The sequence below is a fragment of the Clytia hemisphaerica genome, unplaced genomic scaffold (assembly GCF_902728285.1).
Source record: "Clytia hemisphaerica strain Z4C2 unplaced genomic scaffold, Clytia hemisphaerica genome assembly, whole genome shotgun sequence".
In the NCBI taxonomy this organism is placed as follows: domain Eukaryota; kingdom Metazoa; phylum Cnidaria; class Hydrozoa; order Leptothecata; family Clytiidae; genus Clytia; species Clytia hemisphaerica.
Window position 1 is genome coordinate 632,241 of NW_027103507.1, and position 23,777 is coordinate 656,017.

At 34.7% G+C, this 23,777-nt stretch overlaps 1 protein-coding gene across 1 annotated transcript; it reads right to left on the minus strand.

The window, feature by feature from the left end:
• Nucleotides 1-342: 342 nt before the first annotated feature.
• LOC136798904 (striatin-interacting protein 1-like) lies at nt 343-23,743 on the minus strand. The gene is made up of 23 exons (XM_067055572.1): nt 23,462-23,743; nt 14,125-14,194; nt 13,676-13,759; nt 13,005-13,136; nt 12,640-12,686; nt 12,289-12,365; nt 11,903-11,971; nt 11,420-11,523; nt 11,054-11,187; nt 10,531-10,808; nt 9,962-10,027; nt 9,777-9,840; nt 8,616-8,687; nt 8,438-8,512; nt 8,092-8,189; nt 7,862-7,913; nt 7,245-7,319; nt 6,684-6,784; nt 5,640-5,706; nt 4,827-4,937; nt 4,385-4,468; nt 3,848-3,968; nt 343-3,496 (listed from the first exon to the last, which is right to left on the minus strand). Exons 1-23 carry the CDS (start codon nt 23,639-23,641, stop codon nt 3,231-3,233), a joined length of 2,427 nt encoding a protein of 808 aa, XP_066911673.1. The 5' UTR covers nt 23,642-23,743; the 3' UTR covers nt 343-3,230.
• Nucleotides 23,744-23,777: the final 34 nt, after the last annotated feature.

Here is a 23,777-nt window from a genome sequence, read left to right on the forward strand (position 1 = left end):
ATATTTACCACAGACGTTTCTCGAAGAAATGACGTTGTCCGCCTCGAATAAAGAACACCCTACTGTTTTTACCGCCGGAGCTTGATTTAAAAAGAGACTCATGTACAAACTCACGAAATTGACCAAAACCGAGCGTTAGACTTGGAGGAGAAGAAGAAGGAGAAGAAAAATTACCGTTTTAACAAATATTTCCTATATAGATAGGAAATATTTAAAAAAAGGTCTGGAACAGAAACTAAAACCGTAGCCAATTTGTGGCTTTTATCAGAAAAAATCTCAATCTCAACTCTCCATTCCCGATTATACCTGAAATTTTGAGAAAGCATAAGACATCATTTCATATGTTTGATAGAAGTGTTCTTCAGAAAAAATAAACTAATCATTCTACACTATTGCGGTAGAAAAAGTAGATATCTTTTAATAGCTCAAACAAGTACAGGGGGACTCAAAATGGTGGAGGATACACGTTAGGCGTACAAACTTTCGCGAGCAGAAACTTTCGCGAGGACGAAAAATCACGAAATTCACGACATTTACTTGCGCGAATTTAACGAAAATTTATTTTCGCGAGCATAAACTATCGCGAATCAAGACATAATATTGAGAATTTTCACATGAAAAAATGGCTTAAAGGGACAAATACTTCTTGTATTGGCTAGAAACATTTGTCCTTTGACTTATTAGTCTTTTAGCAGGCTAAAAAGTGCCATAAAAGCTACATTTTATTCAAAGTTTGAAGTTTTATAGAGTTTCTATTTCTGTCAAGAATAAAAGCATAAACTTTCGCGAATGGCCATTCTAGAATTCTTAAAGACATTTACTTTCGCGAAAATCGCGAAAGTTTCTGCTCAGAATAAAAACATACTGGTTTAAAATATTTCGCTCTCTCTTAGAGCATCTTCAATTTTTTTTGAATAACAAAGACGTTTAACAATTATATTTAACGACGCTAGAACGGCATTACAATGACTTCTTCAGTTTTTGACGTCACGGAACATCTGGTACACTTCTTTCGCGTATCCGTGTCACAAAAGACTTCCTTGTGAAACTAGCTGATCTTCCATCGCTTCCTTCGAACACCATACTCGTTACAATGGATGTTGCTTCACTGTACACCAACATCGATCACGAAGAAGGAGCAAAGGCCTGCTTTGATCATCTGGAACAACGCAACAAGAAATCGATCAGCTCATCTTATCTAAAAAAGCTGATACTTCTGGTATTACGGTCAAACGTATTCCGATTTGGGAGCAACATCTACCACCAAATCAAAGGAACCGCGATGGGTACTCCAATGGCTCCAAACTACGCAAACCTCTTCATGGCATCATTAGAGACGAAAATGCTTGACGAATATTACGAACTCACCAAGCTCAGACCCCTCGTTTGGTACCGCTATATCGACGATATCTTCTTCATCTGGACCCATGGCAACGAGTCACGGAATCAGTTTATCGATTTTTGCAATAACTTTTCGAAAAACCGCAAAATGAAATCAACCATTCAATACGAGACGCATCAATCAACTGACTCCGTAAATTTCCTGGACGTCGAGGTTCGTTTTCGTGACAGCACCATCCAGACAAGCGTGTATTCCAAAGCAACAAATGCACACTTATACCTCAATGCCAAATCTTGTCATCCAAACCATGTCATTAGAAACATCCCGAAGGGACAATTCATCAGAATCCGTCGAATTTGTACGAACGTACTGACTGCATCAACCATGCCAAACAACTCCTTCAGTACTTTCTGAAAAGAGGGTACAGACACGATGTTGTTGAAAACGCGTATAAAGACGTCCTGAAGAGCAGCCGGGAATCTCTCTTTCGTTCAAAAGAAAAAGATAAACAAGATCAACAATCCATCTTCGTCTGCACATGGCATCCAGCTCTCAGACACCTATCATCACTTCTTCGTCAAAACTTCAACATCGTCAAAAACGACATCACCTTATCGACCGTCTTCCCTTCAACTCCAACAGTCGCCTTCCGCCGAAAAACAATCGCCAACAAAATCGTGCGAAATGATATCTTGGAAAGACCACCACGTCAAAATACCACGAAACCGTGTGGTAAATGCAAGCTATGCCCGAACATTGTCACCCAGTCGGAAATCACTCACAATGGTATCACTAAACGTGTAACCAATGGTGGTAGCTGCAAAACGAAGAACGTTGTGTATGCAGCCAGATGCAAGATCCATGACAAGTTGTACGTTGGTCACACAGGAGAAGCCTTGTCAACGCGTTTTTCAAAGCACCGCTACGATATTGGAAAGAGACCGAAAAATTCAGAGTTGGCAGAACATTTCCATCGCGACCACTCCTTTGCTGACCTTGAGGTGATGATCCTAGAAAGTGACTTTTCATCCTCCGCAGAAAGAGAACGAGCCGAAGATAAATGGATGTGCAGACTCCAAACTCTGGCTCCATCAGGTCTCAACAAAGACTGCCACGGATACGCGAAAGAAGTGTACCAGATGTTCCGTGACGTCAAAAACTGAAGAAGTCATTGTAATGCCGTTCTAGCGTCGTTAAATATAATTGTTAAACGTCTTTGTTATTCAAAAAAACTGAAGATGCTCTAAGAGAGAGCGAAATATTTTAAACCAGAAAGTTTCTGCTCGCGAAAGTTTGTACGCCTGAAGTCCTGTAGTGTCAGGGGGTAGTGAAAACCTACAAAATTTGCCTTGCCCGGGGGGTCAAAAGTCACAATGTCCAGGGGTAAATTTCCAAAAAAAGTTATATCCTCCACCCCCCATATTCAATTTTTTTCTGGAAAAGACCAATCTCGAAAATCGAAGTAATGCTATAGTATGGTTTAGATGAAAAGAGGGTTGATTGAGCATGGGCTTATTGATACTAATAATAAAAAGGATTAAATATATACAAATAAATTTACAAAGAAATCTGAAGAAAAACATTTTGCAGACATTTTTTATAGATAACAGGATCGGTGGTGCTTAAAGGCATAATTGCATAGTTTTCATCACTTCAGCCTGCAAGCTCCTTTAATGGTCCTGAACGAAAATTCCAAGTCTTTTTATCTTAACATTTGAGTTAAATTTTAGACTTTAAGAGACAAAATAATAATATCTTAATGCGAACTAGTGGTATTGGCCACGTTAAACACGTTCCTGATCTATTTCATCTCTCGCCTGATTTGTTTGTTGTTCTTCAGAAAAATGTTAAATTCGAAAGAAAACCTAACAAATTTAATTTAGTTTTTCTACAATTTGTCTTCATCGATAAGTTCATCCCAGTCAACACTTCCCTCGTAAACTTCTCTTTCCGCCCATTTCTCATAGTTCGTTTTGAATTTCTCACTGAAGACGACAGGTTGATTGAGAATGCTTTGTAGATTGTTGTCAACTGGTTGAAGGTCTACTGGATAGTGTGCACCATTCGCTTCGTAGTGATGGTAATTGAACAGGTCCACATTATGACGAATGGCACACTCTTCTGTTTGGAAATCCCATGGTCTCGAATCTACGTCTAGATATGAGATAAGGAAATTTAGTTATTGAAAAGCATAAGGGAATGGTGAATGCTTACTTAGTTATTTTAGCTTTTTTCAAAAAAAATCTTACCTTGTGTTGTACTTTACGTGTTTTTCCCCTAAAGTTTTGCACAGGCTAGGGAATGATATTATGTCCCTTTCATTTAGATCAAAAGTTAAACGAAGATGTGAATAATGAAAATAAAAATTAAATTCTCCATCTAAGATTTTTTATGTTTATACTCAAATCAAAATAAAACACTAAGGTTGAATCGAATATTCTAGAAAATTCTAGAAAGTGCAACTTCACAAAAACAAAAAATTAACTACAGAAAAGAAGGTCTTACCATTTGCGAAAGCCCAGTCATCATTCAACCGATGTCGTATCTTGTGATAGATCAAAGACATAATCTTCATGTGGCCTTTACGCCAATTTCTACCCAAATAACGAATCTGATTCTTCAAAAGCTGAGGCAAAGGAATAAGATGATTAAGACATGCTTATGAACTAATTTCGGGAACAAACATATTTTATAATATAATTTCTTCTTAAAGTACTCCAAATAAACGAGGGGGGGGGGTGGAAAATTTTCAAGATTTTAATAAACCTGATTACCGGGGGGGGGGGGGGGTGGAAATTGTACTTCTGAAAACCCAAAAATAAGGTAAATATAGGCTAGAATCAGGCTATTTAGAGCAAAGTAAGGGGCCTTTTCCTTGACAGCTGAAAATGTTCTCCTAATAAGGTCCGGGGGGCGGAGAATTTTCGTAAAATGAACAAGCAGGGCTTATCTAACCTCAACGTCATTTAATTAAGATATAATTTCCTTTATATGGTGTATGAAAATTAAAGATCCCGAATTATCAAAATGTAACCAACTAACCTTCAATGCGTATAGTTGAAGATTCTCCTCACGCACTTTAAGCGCTCGTTTTAAAAAGGGTGCTGACTTGAAGAACATCAGCATCTGAAAAAAATACAAAAAGATAGAAATATAAAGGCAAGTTCATTTTGTCATTGAACTACATAAGACATCAGACACATTGTGACTTTTTATTTTTTTGGAGGGTGGGTTTTAGTTTTTCAGGATTATATGATTCGAATGTATTTCTGAGGGCACGAGAGCAATATCCCCTGGACTGTAGACCGTGGGAAATTTGAGTACAACCCCCTATCTATACAGTTTTTTTCGCGCATTCGAGTATTTTTATAATAAACTGATGCATAATTGTTACAACTCCATCTTCCATCGTTTAAGAGCTGAAACATCCGAATATGAAAACCACACATACAAGAGGAAGAAAAAAGTAATCGAAATTACTTACAATAGTTCTTGAATATTTCCATTTAGTTAGCTTTTGTAAGATTCTCAACAAGTTAATGCACGAAAAGAGATTACGCCAACAAAAATCCGCCTCGTTAGATGTAGTGTTTTCCTAGAAAATAATAGAAGCCAATGTATTGAAACACTCATGAAGAGGAAAGCCCAGCTTGTTTGTAGAGTAGTTATTGTATAGGCAATTTCGCAATCGAAATGAATCATGGGTAATCAGGACTGATTGCGCCTCCATAACGGCTTTCTGTTGGCTAGACGCAAAAACCTTCAAAAAATTTCAAAACTTTGGACCAATAGTAAGTCATCATTAGCGCGCAATGGTCCTGATTACCCATTACGCTTTGCGACTGTGAAATGGCCTATTATACTCAATTCATCTCAATTAAACAGTAGACTGGAGTCCTTTACTACAATCTAATACAATGCTATCAGTAACATAGGCGTCGAGAGAGAGAGAGTAATCCGTCCCATGCAGTGGGAATCGGCCTAGAAAAAATATATAAAAAATATATATATAATCCCTAGGAAATCATTGCGCTATGAACATAGGCGTCGTAAGATAATAAAGTCACTGTCAAGGAATATTAGCTTACTTTGTATTTCAAAGCCGAAAGTCTTTTTTGAATGAAAGCGGTTAGACGATTGTACTATAATATCCTCTAGATTTTTTTCTTATATGTAGTCGTCTAACGACAGAAACTTGCTCTAAATTTTTCAATACTTGTTTAGTTAAGCATGAATTTTGCGTAAAGAATTAAATAACCGGATAGTTAAAATGTTTAAAACAAAATAGATGTCTTACTATGCTTTCAGCGGTGATTTCAGTTCTTTCTTCCAAAACACAAGCCGGAAAGTTGAGTTGCGGTATGCTAAAAGTTAAGTGTAGTTTATACATATAAGCTGTGTTGATCTTGCAAAATCAATGCAAAATACCTCTTCCATCGTAAATGTAGACCGTTCATTTCTATTCTTACTCAACGTTTTTTTTTACGTCAAAGCATTCTAAACTATTGACCTGTTTTATGTAAATTTTAAGAAGACATTCTCTTGTCAAACAGAACAATCAACTGACGAAGCGCGCGCTATTGTTGGACCTACCCCGGTGGGTGAAGAAATTGATCGATGTTCGTCCGTTCGTCTGTTACCAGCTTTTCCCAGGATTGGCTCATTAGTTTTTTCTGATTTTTTTGCACAGTGCAAAAAATGGTGATTCCCAAAAAGTTTATACGGAGTACGATTTTTGAGCAAATTTGGGCCAAAAAGTGCCTAACATGGGTTTTTTTGGACTTTGGGGAAAATCACCTTTTATCGTCAATAGGGAAATCACGCTAAAATATTTATTCACCCCAGTATCTACGACTTTAACTATACTTCACAGGTCGATATTAATTTGAGCTGTGAGCTCACTACACTTTCTTACTCTCTTGCAATTTGTCCTATATTTATCTGATTCTCATCATCAGGTAGGTCCATTTAGCATGTTGCTTGTCTTTTAATGATTCGTTTTAAAAACTGCAAAGTGATTTTCACAGCGATTCCAGACCTTTTAGACTATCAATCTAGCTTTAAGTTAAGGCTTCGTTTAATTTGAAGTAAAGCCTTGGAAAGTACTACTCCAAAAGTATAAAACTAAATCAATAATGGCGTAAACTAGTCTACTATGAAAAATAAAGCCCCGTCATTGACCCACCATTGACCGAAGATGTTTGGAAAGTAAAGTCAGAGAGAACGTAATATTACCCTAGGAACTGATTTTATCTCATCACACAATAAAAAGGAAAATATCCGAATTGACCAACATTCTTTGCAGAATGAAATGGTGATAAATCAAACATTGATATCTTACGTGTTTTTGGCTGCAACATAAGCTGAAATATTTTGATTAAAAAACTTGAGAATGAGCGGAATGCAATTGGAGAACACCAAATGTTGACTGACAAATTCAAACTGAAATGGAGAAAGAAAGATTCCAAAATACAATTTGCACATTTGCATGGTTGAGTGAGAGAAAGTTACGAGAAAAAAAACAACTTAACTTGATAAACAGCTCAAAAACATTAGGCTCAATCTTGGCAAAAACCAAATAGAATGAATCAAAAACATTTGAAGCCTCGTATTTTAGATTGCTAATCTCGAGCCCTTCTTTAAGTTAATAAAGGTTACCATATTAAGCATATTAAGAACATCTTAAACCTATAAAATCACGAGAAAATAAAAACAGCAGTCACGCATTAGAAAAAATTTTACTAGCTCTTATAAAAATGAAGTGTATATGCCCTCTTTGCTCTTTTGCCTAAGTGCCGTTTAATTTCCACAAAGTAAATTTTGATGTTTTAAGAATGGAGAGAATAATTGCAGAATATTTTCAAACTTTCCATTCAAGATATTCAAATACTGTATGTTATACCTGATAAATATGGTTCACTTTCAAATGTTTCAACAACAAAAGAATTAGGGCTGAGATTGATTTCATCATAATTTCCTAAAATAAAAGTAGATTGAAATAATACTCAGAAGGAAATCATTTAATAAATTTGCTGTTCAAATTACACCCTTTTCTTCTTTAATTTTCTATTACAAATTTTCATCATGAATGAAATGAGTGATTTATGCTAAAATCTAAACTCCAATCTAACCATCACATTTTATTGATCAAATTTGCCTTATCATTAGGTTCTTCGATGTCTCGTTTCAAACACATGTGATACTGATAATCGTGAGACTCAGAAAGATCATAACAGATGTTCTATAATGGTAGTCTTAAAGGTTTTAGTTTTACATAAGTGTTCCTGTTTCATATCAAACACGTGTCTCACACCAGGCCGGTATCTCCCTATTGTTATATTGTGGTGAATAATCAAAAAATTGTTTTTCTTTCTGGTCAATCTTGCTCCACATCCGTGTCAATTCATTGTGAAAAAGTATGTAGATTAAAATTGATGGGTAAGCAACCGATATCACTCTTACTTAAAAACAAATTCTTTAACAAACTCAAAATTCAAAAGAAAAAATAAAAGGACATACTTTGTGGCGATTGACATCGATTCCGAGTTGCATTGATTGTAGAACATTCGCACTGAGTAAATAAAGAAGAAAACAGGATAGATAATTACTTCGAAAGGGGAATTAACAAAATCAACAATGATCTTCTCTTAATCAAAAATAGTAGTTTTAAAAAGTCTCTCTCACGTGTTAAAACCCAGTTAAAAATAAAGGTATCTCAAAAGAATTTTAATAATTTTTAACAAACTTACGGCATTTCAGCAGGTAGAACATCTGCCAGAATATTGATGGACTCTGTCTTTGCTTTGGCTGTTGGTGCTGATGCTAATAGGATTTTCAACAGCGCAATCTAGATGGAAAAAGTAATGTAAAAGTGTTTTAAGGCGTTTCTCTCACAGTGTGAAAAAAAATATTCAAGTAAAAGTACAGTAACGCTATACATATGATCAAGGATACATTTCAGTTTCAATACGTTAAAATCTGAAGTGAGATCAAGACTAACAAACAATCTTCAATAATCTCAGAATTTATCAATCCGAATTCAAGCCTTTAGAAAAAATAAGATTCTCTAAGTTAGCATGAAAAGTAACAACGTACCATATACTGCGGAAGATTGGGGAGTAGAAATTTGTACAGGATTTCTGCGTTTGTCACAGGTAGTTGCAGGACACCCTAAAATCAGAGGAAAATATTGAACATTACTTTTTTAGTAAGTGAAAAATTCAAGTGACAAACAATGTGTATTTTCACCATTATCCAGCGATTTTTGAATTACCTTGCTGAAGGGTCTGTCTACATGTTCATCTTCTTGCTTGATTTGAACCTCTGATAAGGATGTGTATACATGCTAAAACAAGTTTTAATAGAAATCAACATTACATAATTTAACACTTTTTCGATTCCCAAATAGTTTTAAAGAGGATACTAGAGTCCCTTTAACTCGAATGTCTCCTTAAACTCGAACTAGTTTTCTCATCCTTTTAGTTAACAAAGCCTTATAAACCTTACTTCATAGCTCAAAGTTTTCTCAAGTCGAACAAATGTGTGTTCCCCGTGAGGGTTCGAATTATAATGACTCAACTGTATATGAGAAAAGTTGTGAAATATAAAGTCCATTCGCTTTCGGTGTGCACTTTGTTTTGCTTCATATAGAAACCACTCTCAAGGGAATTGATATAATTGCATTGTACACGGTTTCCACATTGTGGCAACAAAAGCGTGCACACTATAGTAGGGGGAAATTTGTTCGATTTTTTGGAATCGCTTGACTGTTTTGTTAGAAGCACTTGTTATACATTTTTGGAAAGCGAAGGAGTAGGGGAATCGAAATTAATGTTTCCAATTTTTTTTCGGACACTTTGGTTTGATTTTCGGACAAATATGACGGTCTCAGGCAAAAATCATAGGGTTAAAAATTAATGAAAATTTTAGCTCGAGAAAACGGAGACCTGTTGTATATTTTTGGAAAAAAAAATTGGAAACATAGTAATTTCGATTCCCCTACCCCTTAGCTTTCCAAAAATGTATAACAAGTGCTTCTAACAAAACAGTCGAGCGGTTTTACAAAATGCCCTCTACTACTAAGTAAACTATAAAAATTTGTTGGACTATAAGAAGAAAATATGCAAAACTTGAAATGAATAAACTTTCCACAGATAAGGTAGTAAGTAAGTATATTCATCTGGTGACAGTCGGCAGAGCCGGGAGTGAGGGAGTCTATCCCCTTTTCTATTTGCGCTAGACCTGGGAGATCGAATGTGAGGTAGAGCGCCACACCTACTCTCAGCTCCCGGTAACTTACCACCTAGATCAGATTACCCAATCTAAGCTACTCATCCGCCGAGTCGGCGGTGACCAGGGATTGAACCTACAACTCTTAGATTATAAGGCGAATGCTCTACCGACTGAGCTACCCGGCCACAGATAAGGAGCTTACACTTTTCAGGACGTCTAAACCTTCGACGATTGATGGTGGCAATCCAGCTGTTGTAGTAGTGTCACTGGAGAAATTGAACAGAAAATGCAGAACAATTGAATTTTAATGATTTTACAGGTTGGACATGGAAGAAAATTCATGACGAAATGCATGATGAAGTTTTAAAATCACAACACCAGACTTACTTGTGCAACTGAAACCCAACGTATTTTGTTCTGACATTATCCAAAAAATTTGCAATATCTTTTGTCCTATGGATAATAAGGTGATAACAAAAGAAAGAAATGGAAAGGATAAATATGAGGTTATGAAGCTAGTGTCTTTTTTATAAGCAAATTTTGGCGGATCTTGACTTTCAGGCTGAAAAAGTGTTTCTAAATATGCTTGTTTTCATTTCAGAGCAGCATAGAAGAAACCTGTTTCTGCTTCAGATCACATCCCATGAAATAATTATTTCAAAGCAAAGTATACACCTTTTCGACCGCCAACTGCAGTGCAGGCATTTTCTTGTCTGCTTTTTCCCACTAGACTCAATCCAATCCTTTTTTGACACATTTTTCTATTAGGTGCAAATAAAGGACTGGGACGGTTTTAGTAGGATAAAGCGGACAAAAAAATGCCCGTATAAAGGTGTATTGAGTACTTGCAAAATAGCTTATGAAAAGCCACACTGGAAGATACTTTAGATCGAGTTACCAGACCTTATAAAAGCTAGACTATTTTGAAACATTGTCTCAAGATACATTAATTTTACCTGACTTTGGGCCTTAATAGTAAAACATTTTCTAGATAATGATGCGATTCTGTGATGGGAGCTGGTACAAAATCGATATCATCGTCATCCAAATCGACCGTCTTACGAGGCTTCATTTTCTGGCTACTTTCTTCAGCCGGAGATGAGGGCCGCAGCACGTGACGCTTCTCGCCATCACCTGGTTTCTCATGTTGATCGCCAAAAGAAGCTGATAGACCAGCTTTACAACGTGCCTCTTTCATCAGCGTTTGAAGCTCTTTGAAGCCACCAAGTGTGAACTAAAAACATTGAAAAGAACATGATAAATCTTTTTTTTTAATCAAATTTTCAAAATAAAATAAAAAACAAACGTTATGTTACGAGATTGTTACGATAAAAAGGAGCCTGTTTTCAAGTATGCAGGCATTTGACAGATTTTTAATGATCCAGTATTCCGGAATAAAAAAACTATCAATACGTCGGTATGTTGTGCAGATCTTCACTTGATGTATAAAAACTCTCTTAAAACAATTATTATCATTACCAGAACAACTTTCCAGAGAAGCAGTAGAATTTTCTTGATAGGAAAATGGGGACTTGAGCCAGCACAAAATTTCAACACAAGATGAAATAAATCACAAGCAAACGGCTGCCCATCTTCTGCATTCATTGTACCAACTGAGAAAAACAGAAAAGAATGTTTATATCAACATACAGTAATGGTTTTAAATATAAATATTATTTTCATAAAATTGTCATGACAAAAACCGCTTTAAAATATTATGCTATATTTTGAGAGAACTGATTTCTATGCGACTATGTTTAGGTGTCTCTCACAATCGTTTAAGAGTAAGTAATGCAAAAGTTTTCATTTAAAGAAAAGAGTTTACTGGATGTAACAGCAACAAACCTAAATCTTGTTTCAAGGCATCAGCTGCTTTTTTGATAACATCATCTGACTTTGAAAAATGTGATAAAATTTCTGTCATACTGTACAAGATGTTCAAATATATTCTAAAGGAAAATGAAATATGATTATTTATTAAAATTTCTGTACTTTTAAAGAAACTTTTGCTTTTATGAATGATAAAATTATTAATTAAAATTTGCCTAAAATTAGGGAAATCACAAAAGTTAATTGTCATAAAGGTAAGGCAGGCCAAATTCTAGAAAGGCAGGGCAGCGTCTGCCCGAGACCAAAAAAGGTACTTTTCTGCTGTTTTTTCATAAAAAAGGCTGTTTTTTCATAAAAAGGCTTTTACCATTACTCAAGAGGGAGCAGCGTCCGATTACCAGACTAAAAAGGCACAAAAGATGGTCTGTATAAAGGACAAAACTTTAAGTACTTTATTTGATACATTGTTTTTCTTTGCTATGCACAAACTGTACATACCTTAGATCAATACTGTCAGCAATTGATATTGAAGCCTTCAACAATGCCATCCTTACAGCTTCATAGTTTCTGAAATTTGATTTAAAATTATTATCTCAATATTACAAAATTGAAAGTAAAATAACAAATGGCTACACACAGACATATGATCAGCTAATATAAGTTAGAGCATGACGGTGAACCCAGAAAGCCAGTTGCAGAACACCTTTGGGAATTTTTGGTTCCTCACTTTGAGATTTTTTAAGGTAAAAGGATTTCAAATTGATATTCTTCAGTAGTTCAAATTTCGTCTTTTTTAAAGTCATTTAAGAAGACAATGAAATATTTTTAATGAATAAAAGTTTCAAAGAAATCAGACCACATGAACTTGACTTCAAATATCGTACTCTGCTTGTGTCATCAGAAGCCTTTGTATTGTCAAATAAACACCACAATTGTACAGCAAAAGTACGTTATCTTTCATCTAGAATTAGCAAAGGAATATTTCTTTTTTACCAATTATATTTTAATGATTAAAGAAGCAGATTATTTTAAGGTTCAAAGTTAAAAATATCTTAGAAACGTGAGACTTGACTCGATATAAAGTGATTACACTATAGAAAAACTGTGTATTTTAAAAATAATTAAAAGCGTAGAAAAGCTAATGACAAAATCTATAATAACTGGAAGAAAAAGTTAACCTTCTGATAAATTATTGTATTAAACCAGTAGAAAAGCACAGTTTATACAATCTATACCTCTTGTAGACACCCATTGTAGTCCTCTTGATGGTCTTTATAAACACCTAAAGAATTAGTATTTAGAGAATAATTATAAGAATTTCATACCATGTCAAAAATGTTTTAAATTCAGTCAAAAGTTTTAACTACAAAATCAAAAATCCCAAATGAATGCCTCATGTAGTTTTCTGAATGTAGGGAAGGGACTGTTGTTTCTTTCTATTAAAAAGAGCTTCTTGCAAGAGAGCAATTCAAAACTACTGGTTCTCATACTTTGTTTGCAAAGAGGAGACCCTGTGTGATAAGAACACCTCTTTTATATGCAACACATATTCATTACAGAATAGTATGGGCTACAATATTTTGGATGGATAGTACTATACCTTGTACCAAATACAATAACGATTGGGCTGCATTTCTTTGTTCCTGTATATTAACCACCTCCAGTTTTTCCAATACATACAAGACAAATGTTTTCTTCTCAAAGGGTGACAGCTCGGCCCATTTTTCGAATTCTATTAAATGAAAGTTTCAGAAAACCAGCAGGTTGAAATTTTTTTTTCTGACCCGGCCGCGGTAATCTATATGGTTCATCATAAGGAAAATCAAGTTGACCGTTCAAGCTATTAAACGTCGTTTGGTTATATATTCCCCCTTCTTGTAAATCAAGTTGATACATTAGTGTTCAGGGCTTACTTCATACTGTTTGTACATAAAAGTTATCTTTAATGTTATTTCAACGATCTTAAGTTATATATAAAAAAAAAATTTTTCCGGCCAGCCGCATGAGAGCTTTTTTCATTCACCCGCATCCTGGAAACACTACATTTTTTTACTTTCGCCTTACCTGGTAAGAGATCATGAATGTTGTTTCAAAATTGCACAATGAGTACAATTTCATTGAAATAATTGGTTATCAAATAATAGTGATGCAGTGAGGATGGTGGTTTCAAATTTCTAAATCTCTACAAGAAAACACATTACAAATTTGTAAGGCTCTTTTAAACATGAGTGATTGGCCACTTTGGAAGAAAAATATATGTATATTACTTACTGTCTTTTCCAAATTCAGATAAAATAGCTTGAAAGGCAATTGCATTCTCCTGAAAGTCATTTTCTTCGGTGTAACTGTAAAGTTCTATAAAAAAAAGAATGAAGAAAAAGTTAGTTGATGCATAACTTATTAGTACCATATCTTAGTTTACAAAGGATAGAACAATTTTTTACTATTATGAGCTTGTGATAGTTTTAAGGAGCACCACTTCAGTTTAATTGATATTTCGATTCAATATAATAGCCGTAAAAGACATTGGGCTTTTTTACTTCTAAACCCATTTTTGTTCTCATTTTCAAATCATCAAATTGTCAAACAATTTCACACTGCAGGACAGTGTATGATTTTTCTGCAACCTTGGTTGAATTTTCTAAAGAAATGGAACCTGAAATTTTAAATTGGAGCTTGACAATTCGCCGTACAATGTGAAAATATAGTTGGCAGCTTACCTGCTAATTCATTTTCAAGTGTATCTGTATCATTGTACTGAAAATCCAATAATGGTGCATCAGGCTGTGTCTAAAGACAGATGTGTGAAAATTTCAGAGCCTGTATTTCCTCACGCAGGCCTCCCAGCCTCAATTATGTAAAATAAAACAGGAATACAGGACAAAAAAATTCAAAAATACAGGAAAATACATCGTATCATCGTATAAAAAAAACAGAGTCCATTTGGTTGGAGTTCATGATTTCATCGAGGAAGATCTTTTTTACAAGAACAATTTTTTTAAGATCAAGGAGGCTCCAAAAAAACAAAAATAAGAGCAACAGAGCTACGCCTGAAATGACTGAATCTTAAGCAGTGAGAATGGGGTAAAAAGCCAAAAATATTAAAAAGTACCAAAGTACCATCATGTAAATGAGGCGAAAATAGAACAAACAAATCAGAATAAAATGTGACAGTTCTAGAATATATTCATGCTAGTCTTACTTTACCTATAAGCTGACAACAAATATCAACTAAAAAAGCAAATACAAACAAAATAACGACGAGAATAAGAGTTCAGACAGTCAATCTTCATCTTTTTCTCTACTCCACTCAATTCCAATAAAAGTTCTGCTTTTCTTTTCAATCCCATATTTATTTTAGTTTGAGCACTGATTAGTTTATCTCTGTTTATGTTCTTAGTTTTAGTGATAGCTTCTAAAGTCTGTCCAGATATAATTGGCAGTGGAAACAAGAATGCCTGTAACTTTTGATAGTCAAATATAATTATGGAAATTTTTTTGCTTGTTTTAGAGAATCAAAAGCGCTATATTTGAATGTATTTTTGGTTGAAAAATTCGCGATTTTAAGCGGTTAAATTTGCGATTGCAAAAATTGAGCTTTTTTTCTATTTATGCTATAACGTTCATTTTTACACCAGTGGTAGTTCAACCTTAGGTTAAGAAGTTTGTTAAATTTCAAGGCAAACAGAAAAGTCCTTCGGAAGATATGGGACCCGAAATACCCCTTGGTAGCACTTTTCTGTTAAATATCAAATCTCCAACTTATTACTTAAAACGGGGGTAGTGATATGATTGATAAAACAGTTTTTCGATCATAACACATTTTACGATCTCTTTAATGACCTCATAGCCAAACTGTGTTTAGTGTTTTGGGAATTAGCAAAGTTCTTTAGACTTAAAAATAACAAAGGCAATATAATTATTATACCAAATCTAATGGTGATACATAAAAGTGATTTAAATAAAATAAAAAAAAAACAAGACGACTTGAAGTCGAAAATTTCGCCAAATATTTGCAAAAAGTATGCTAAAATGCTGGCTCTGAAAAAGCTATTAAGAAAATTACGAGGTGGATTAGAAAAAAAGGTTTAGGTCGAGTCATGAGAAATTATTCGGACACGGTCATTTTTTATAATGAATAAACGAGGCTGAACCATATTAAAACTGCTGCAACCAGTAGTCCCATGTCTACCTTGTAAGAACTAATTACCTAAAAGTATAATCCCAGCTATCAAAAGTTATTGATTTGATTTTTATAAAGTATATGCTTATAAGAAAAATAAATGTGCTCAAATTATTGTGCGTCATCCCTTGTTTACTTTGTAAAAACTAATTACCAAAGGGTATATCACCGTGTTTCAAGAGTTATTGATTAGATTCTTATGAAGTAAATGCTTATAAGAATTTGTCCTAATTCAGCTGTATTAGCCACCTTTTCAAATTTTTTCCACCCAGGACATTTTTATTTCAACCCCCCCCCCAACCCCCCCCCCCAAAATGTTCCCGCATATTATGCCATCCTTTGTTTACTTTGTAGGAACTAATATCCGAATAGTATATTGTCATACCATCTAACTACAAGGCTATTCAACCAAATCCTCTTTATTTTAAACGCATAATAACCACTCCCTGTTTTTCATTTACGCATGTCAAGTAGAACATTCATAGGAAAAAAACAAAAAAGAATAAAGTGTTTGTTTAAAGTACAATGAAGATGAGCAAATAATATTAATGATATTTGAATTGTTTCAAAATTGTACGTCTTATATTTATTATTTTTCTTTTTGAAAAAAAAAACGACCACAATATTTATGCATGGTAAGTGTGAGCGAGGAAAGGTAGAAAAACAAATTAAATTTAGTGAGTTTGTCCACCGTATCGAGTACTTTCGTTTTCTAATTTTTTTCCGATGACACCAACACCGCCGCCGCCGCGAAAGGCTATCGTAATACTTTCGCTAGGCGAAATTAATAAGTTCATGCTTATCTTTTCAATAAAAACAATTATACTGTGATTTCACTTCGTTTCGAAATAATAAATAATACCAATAGCAATAATACCAATGCACCAACACTTAACATTTTCCAGCTTTTAATTGCACTGTTCAAAAAAGATAACATAACCCCCGTTCTCTTTTCGCTGAGATAATACTGATATAATGGAATGCGAGGACTCACATGACCTTCTCAATTCCTTTGTAACTTCAACCTTGTTACAACCTCCATTCTCGATAATAAAATCCTTGACAAATCTCAAAGCTTCAAGAGTATCTGCTTGCAATGAGAATCCATGGACTGCTAAGATTACCTTGTTAATTGATTATTAACCCGGGGGGGGCACTGGGTTTGCGGACTGACGGTATGTGCGGGCCAAAAATTGGTTTTTAAAATTGCACCCTTACAGTGCAGCAAAAATCAGTGAAAATCATACCCTTAGAGTGCATTTTCCCCCAAATTTTCGATCCCTTTCGTGCAAAAAATGGTCAAAATTCTAGCATTTTTGGTCAAAATATCTAGATTTTTCAAGAATTTTCTGAAATTTCTACCCTTACAGTGCATCTCTAGTTTTTCCGACCCTTACAGTGCATTTGAGGTGCCTTGAAAAGACACCCTTAGTGCCCGCACATACCCGTCGGTCCTTTTGCCCAGCTGCCCCCCCCGGGTTATTAACTCTCTGGCTCAGCATTTCCATGAGGAAGCTCTCCACTTACATTACTTGCATTGAAGCTTTGATTTGAATCTACAGAATGAAGAGCTTCGATAACTTCTGCATTTAATACTTGCTGCTTATCTGACAAAGTTGGGCTAGTAACTGCTAGTAACAGTTTTCTTGAGAGTAAATGTTGAAGAAAACGCTTTCTGTCCTTTCATCAACTCTAAGTTCTCAACATGCGTTGCAGTCTTACTGTGCCGTTTAACATCTGAAATTCAACCATTGCTACATTTGAAAACTTTATTACAAATATTACATCTAGCTGAGTGCTTATCCTCCTTCACTTGACCTAGCCAGTCATGACTTTCCTCCCATGATTTATTATACTTTGTTCTAGTCATTTCTTTTTAGTAATCTAAAAAACAAGCAAAGGCTATAGAAAGACTGTTTAAAATTTAATGGTAAATGAGTGGTGAACTGTTAGTTTAACTGTTTGAACCTGAAAGAGATTCCAATGTAACAATGCAGAGATTTGTGACAGGCTTCATTGATATAAATTAAAACTTTTGACTAAAGCTGGTCTGAAAATACAGGAATATTTGATGAAATACAGGAAAAAACAGGAAAAAAATAGGAAAATATCAAAATACAGGAAATGCAGGAAATACAGGACGGCTGGGAGGCCTGCTCACGCTGCATGCATCTCCTCCTCACACTAGGCACCCATGGTGAAATAGGGGAAACCCCATTCAATGTTTTTCAAAATTTATGACACATTAGGACCAGATTTAGGTCGCTTTTCATTCAGAGAAATTTAACCCATTTTTGGTGATCTTGAAGGTTTGAGAAAAATTGAAAACCTAGCCAAGCCAAAAAGGGCCAAGATAGCAACATTTTGACCCTAATCCTAGTTTGTTTCTAAAAAACCCTTCAAAAAAAAGAAGAAATAGGGTGATATACCATTGGATTTTGCAATTTTTAACATTCAGCCATTTTAAATGATTTTTTTGCATTTTCACAAATTTTGGCATTTTTTCTTTAGCAACCATCAATTTTTAGTCCCTAAACCTCTTCCAATTGATTTCTATTGCCTTTTAACTTCAAGAAGTGAAAAAATCCAAAAAATCTCTTTTTTTGGGGAAAACCCCAAAACTTTGAAAATCTTTTAATTTTTGAAGTCTGCCAGAGTCTTTCGTTTTTTTAGTCATAAAACCGTCCGATTTGAGCTTTAAACCCATTCAAAGGACCTTTCAAACACTCTATTTCATCACAACCCTTAATTCTCCTCATGGGGGGATGCGCATGTATAGAATTCCCATCTGAGAGTTACCCCCAGTGGTTGTGTTTTTGGCTTTAAGAAACTTGAACAGCTTGACTAGTAAATTTTATATGTAATCATTGGATTTGTAAACCTTTTTAAGACAATTCTAAAACAGATTACTCCAAATTTTGGGTAACTCCTAACTCTAGTGAACAAGAACTTTAAACAAAATTAGCATCTCCTATATCAAAACATAATCAGAGGGGATGCGTGCAGTCATGAAGGTAATAAAGATATAGATGGAGAAAAAACGTCTCGGTAATGACCTAAATGACCTAAATGATTGTTGAAATCTTTTATAAATCTATTCAAAGCGGCTTTTCTTTGATGTACCATCATTGCAAGCAAAAAAATCTGAAATGTAAATTTATAAGAACAGAAGTGAGAATGTTATCCTGATTGAAATAAACATTTTATGCAAAAAGTACTTATTGCTCAAAGTAAGGTTACTATAGTTCTATCATTTCATATCCATGTATTTTTGGGCAAACACTGTGCAAATTTTGTGAGTTTCAGCACATTTTCCTTGAAAATTTCTTCATAATAAATCTTCACGTCTGGAAGGGAGGAGGTTTTCAAATTCTGATGGATGATTAATTAAAAGGTTACCTAATTGTAATATAGAATTCTTTTTGAAATTTATTGATGATTTTATGAGGGGACCCTTAGAAATATACAGTATGGCCCCAAAACGGAGACGGCGCCCAAAACGGAGGTTTTCATTAAAATGAAGATTCTGACTTGTAGATTTATCAGAATTAAACGATTTTTGTTTATTTTGAAAGAATGATGGTTATACTTAAAAATGAGCATGTTTTTGCTGGTTTGAGACAGATTCAAAATAACATATTTGCGTCTAAAGGAAACTCACTCTAGCTCCTTGGATATTGAAAATAAGTTATGAAAACGGGGTATAGGAAACTTTCTACACATAATGCCGTTCAGAAAATGCAAATACATCTGTAACTTTAGAAGCTGGGTAAAAGATATAGCATCTTGAAGGTCAACCAGTATCTTGGAGCCCTAGAATCAGCATTGACAAAACCGAAAATTCTAAATATGAGAAAAAGCAAAAAATCTTGGAATTCTATTCCTATCACCTTGAGTTAATAGTTTATAACAAAAAATTAACATTATATACCCGGTGCACCAAAAAAAAGTATACAGGTTTGTCGAGATATTGTGAGCTTCAGAATTTAAATTTTTTGTTCATTCTTTTTTTATTGTATAGAGGATGCTCTAACTTGAATTTTGAGCTATTATACATTAAATTTGAAAAAACAGTTCGAAAGTTATTTCCAAAAAACTAACTTTTTTTCCATGTCAAAATTTCAAAAAATCATTAAAAACAGCAATCACGCTATAAATAAGACAAAATGACAAAGAAACAATTTCATTGTTTCTTTTATTCTTTTTTCTCTTATCTTATACTTTGCCAATAATTTGCCCATCTTATTTGCACGTCATGAACATTTCCAACATCATCAGACTCAATGCAGACTCAAGTTCTTTGAACAACTAGTTGAGGAATGGTGATCTATTTTTTCAAATATTTTCTCACATAGCATAACATCAAAACCATGGAGAGTTCCAAAAAAAGTTTTCAGCTTTTCCAAAAATATTATCTTACATGGGAATAGCTTGTTTTACCATATTCTTAAATTCTGTGACGAGTTTTGATGAACACATTTGCAACCTAGCCAAGCCAAAAAGGGCCAAAATAGCAACATTTTGACCCTAATCCTAGTTTGTTTCTAAAAAACCCTTCAAAAAAAAGAAGAAATAGGGTGATATACCATTGGATTTTGCAATTTTTAACATTCAGCCATTCATGAAAAATCATTATCTTATCGATATCGATTATTTCGATTTTTGATAATTTATGAACTTTGACGTTAAGAGGTGGGGGTGGGGGGGTTTTCAAATTAGCATCAATTTGACGTTAGTCGTGGGAAGAATCGATATGTGAGTGACCACTAGGATAGGTTTCTATTGATTTTGAATTAATGAGCTAACATGTTTCAATGAAATTTTGTGTGATGGAAGATAAAAGGTTTTTAAAAGAGGAAAGTCATTTTCAGAACTCTTCTTGCGCAAATTTTCTTCTAAAAAACATTTCTCTCGCGATCAGCCATATTTACATAAATCCCGAATTTCGTGATTTTTTTACTTGGCCTCGTTCAAAATTGGTTTGGTGTTGTTCTAGTGCTCCGTTTATTTTAATTTTTGGAGAGATTGCAAGGAATAATTTGAGGATTCTGCTGCACAAAGGAAGTTTTATAGAAGTTTGTTTTTGGTTGTTTTTGGCCCAGCGCTAGCAATAGGGCCTTTCATTAGCACTTTTCCGTCCGTGTATCTGTCTGTCCGTTTTGGTAGAAACGGCGCTTAAAACCAGTAACACACTTTTTAATTTTGCCGTCTGGAGAGGGAAAAGCTTGCTAAAGTCGGATACTGGCTATAAAAGATATATTTTCTGATTCCGCGCTCCTTCAAAACAATTTTCAAAACAAAACAAGATGGCGGTCGAAGCGAGGAGGTTGATTCATACTTTCTTGAACATTTTCTTTGCTTTAGTGGTCAAGAGACTTTCAAACCAAAGAAATTTTGTAATTATTTTTCTTTATAAACCTTTTTCAACATTCTGCCATATCTTATAGTCTTTGCTCAAGTTTTCATAATGTTTTATGAGTGAAAATTCTACCTTAAATCACTTTAATTTTTAGTTTCTTGTTTTCAAAAAGACTTTAGTTTCTTGTTTTCAAAAAGACTTTATAAATTTTAGGAAATAATGGCTTCTGATATAGAAGTAAATAAACCGAAATGCAGCTGATGTGTAAAATTGAATAAGATTGGAACTTTTTTCTTGATGCTACATAAGAAAACAGTCACTTCTGGATCTGTCGCTGTTCAGGCTCTTAACAAGACAAGGGTGGTCAATTGGGGGACGTGGTATGATTTTCAAACTCAACACATAATTATTTCAAGTAAACTGATTCTGGAATTTGGTAATGGACACTAAAATGGAGCCCATGTGTAAATTGGAACAAGATTGGAACTTTTTCCATGATGCTACGCGTGAAAATGGTTATTTCTGGATCTGTCTCGATTGACGATTGGTGGCTTGATTTGTCAAACTCGACACAGAATTATTTCAAATAAGCTGATTATGGAATCATGTTAATGGAGACTAAAATGCAGCTCATGTGTAAATTTGAACAAGATTGGGACTTTTTTCATGATTCTACACATATATTAAATAAAATGGTCATTTCTGGATTTGTCGCATTAAACGATCAGTGGTTTGATTTTTCAAACTGGACTCACATAATTATTTAAAGTATAAACTGATTCTGGAATCTGTTAATTGACACTAAAATGCAGCTCATGGGTAACTTTGAACTAGATTGAAACATTTTTCATGGTTACGATGCATGAACAGTGAAAATGGTCATTTCTGGATCTATCATTCACCTGTTAACTCACATTAAATCTCATGAATTTTATTAGCCTTGATATGCAGACCGTAAACTATTTTATCATCTAGTTTTTTAAAGATTGTTTTTCTGGTTTACTGTCTGGTCAAACTAACATGCATGCAGGGATATTTCTCCCTGAATATGTGAGTGCACCTAATTGGTTAAAAAACGCCCACTCACTATATATTCGCGGGTTTTTTAAAATATTGTCCTATGGGCGCGCATAATTTATGGAAATTTTCCACCTAGGATATTTTTATTACACCCCCCCGCTTATTAAGTTTTGAGATTTTTTCCAACCTCAGCCCGCTTATTCCAAACCCCCCAACTATTAGGTACCGTGAGATTTGGGTAACTTGCATCAGTGGAGACTAACATGCATAGCCCTCAAATGAAAGACCTGGCTGGTCATTAAAATACAAAATTAAATCAAAACAAAAATGATAGAGTAGAGCTGCGAGTGGAGCTGCGTAGTTGTATTTTAATGACCAGCCAGGTCTTTCATTTGAGGGCTATATATGCATGTTATGCATGTTATGTTAGCTTCCACTGATGCAAGTTACCCAATCTCACGGTACCTGAGAGTATTCAACCGGGTGAACCTGTGCCGGTTGGTAGGAGACCATTCAATAAAATTTCAAGCGTCTAACCAATGAGAAGTACAGCGGCGATTTTGGAAAAATTTTCCCTGTCTTCACTTTTGATCCATGTTAACAGGGTCATACATTTGCTGTTTTACTGCTTTTCGTGCACTGGCGAACTGACTCTATCTGCTCGTACAATATGGAAATATTTCACTCGTTCCGAATTTTTCGTATATTTTCCTTGCCTAAAAGCTCGGAAAATATTGTATGGAAAATCTCGGAACTCGTAAAATATTTCTCATATTGTACTCGCAACATAACACTGTCCGATAACTATTACGTAAAAGAGGAGAGGAAAAGAAATATGGAAAGTAACATTTGTCACGGAATAGACGTATTAAAAATTGATATTTCTGGTGAAATTTCTTAGCGTCAAAGACTCTAACCCACCCACCCTTCGCGTCAATTTGACGTTAGTCGTGGGAAGAATCGATATGTGAGTGACCCCTTTTGCCTTATTGCGTCTGAAAATTATTCTTGAAATGGACACATTATGATATGTATTCTGTCCCAAAGCTGATAAACCTATTCATGTCTTTATCTTTTACCATAGTAGAGTGACCATAAGAAATAAGAAAGTCCAGCCACGCATGAAAGTTTGTACAAAATCTGCTCAAAAAAATTGAAAGAATAAGCAAAGGGCCATTCCAGTTTTTCCAGTTTTTATTCGTTACCCCCCAATGGACGACATGGAATTTCCGTAGCAAATTGCTTTCAAGAAAGTACGGAATTTCCGTAACAAATTTACAAAATACCTATCAAAACCGTGGAATTCCGTTACTGTAACCTAAAAAAATCATGGAATTCCAATACTTTAATGCAAAATTAAGTAAAATTCATGGAATTCCGATACTTTCTCTTTAAAGTTTGCCTGGAATTCCGTGCCAAAATTTATTTCAAAAATTGATGTCATCCATTAGGGGGTAATTTTTTTTTTCTGGAATGGCCCAAATAAACTACTCACATCAGAATCTCTTCTTTGTCTTCGCATGAGATCTCGCAACCTTAGCTTTTTACCCTCTTCTGGGGTTCTTTCTTGAGTAGGTGGAGATGGAGAAGGGGAGGGAGATGGAGGCAGTTGTGGCTCATTATTTCGGTCATTTTGATCAAAATTACTGTCGTTTTCTTGCTTTTCGTCAGCCATTTTGAATTTGTAAAGTTTACATCTGTCGGCTACCGTAAAAAAGAAAAACTAGCCTGGAAATTTGTTCAAATAATTAGCTCTAGAGGCTAGCTTTCACTTTCGTTTTCTAAAAAAAAGAAAAATGGCGGTTTAAAAA

Coding starts and splice junctions, on each gene's coding strand:
- LOC136798904 (XM_067055572.1), bottom strand. CDS start 23,641: ATGGCTGACGAAAAGCAAGAAAACGACAGTAATTTTGATCAAAATGAC. Junction 13,137..13,675: donor ATCTGAATTTGGAAAAGACA/GTAAGTAATATA, acceptor TTCATTTAATAG/AATTCGAAAAATGGGCCGAG. Junction 4,469..4,826: donor GGAAATATTCAAGAACTATT/GTAAGTAATTTC, acceptor TATTTTTTTCAG/ATGCTGATGTTCTTCAAGTC.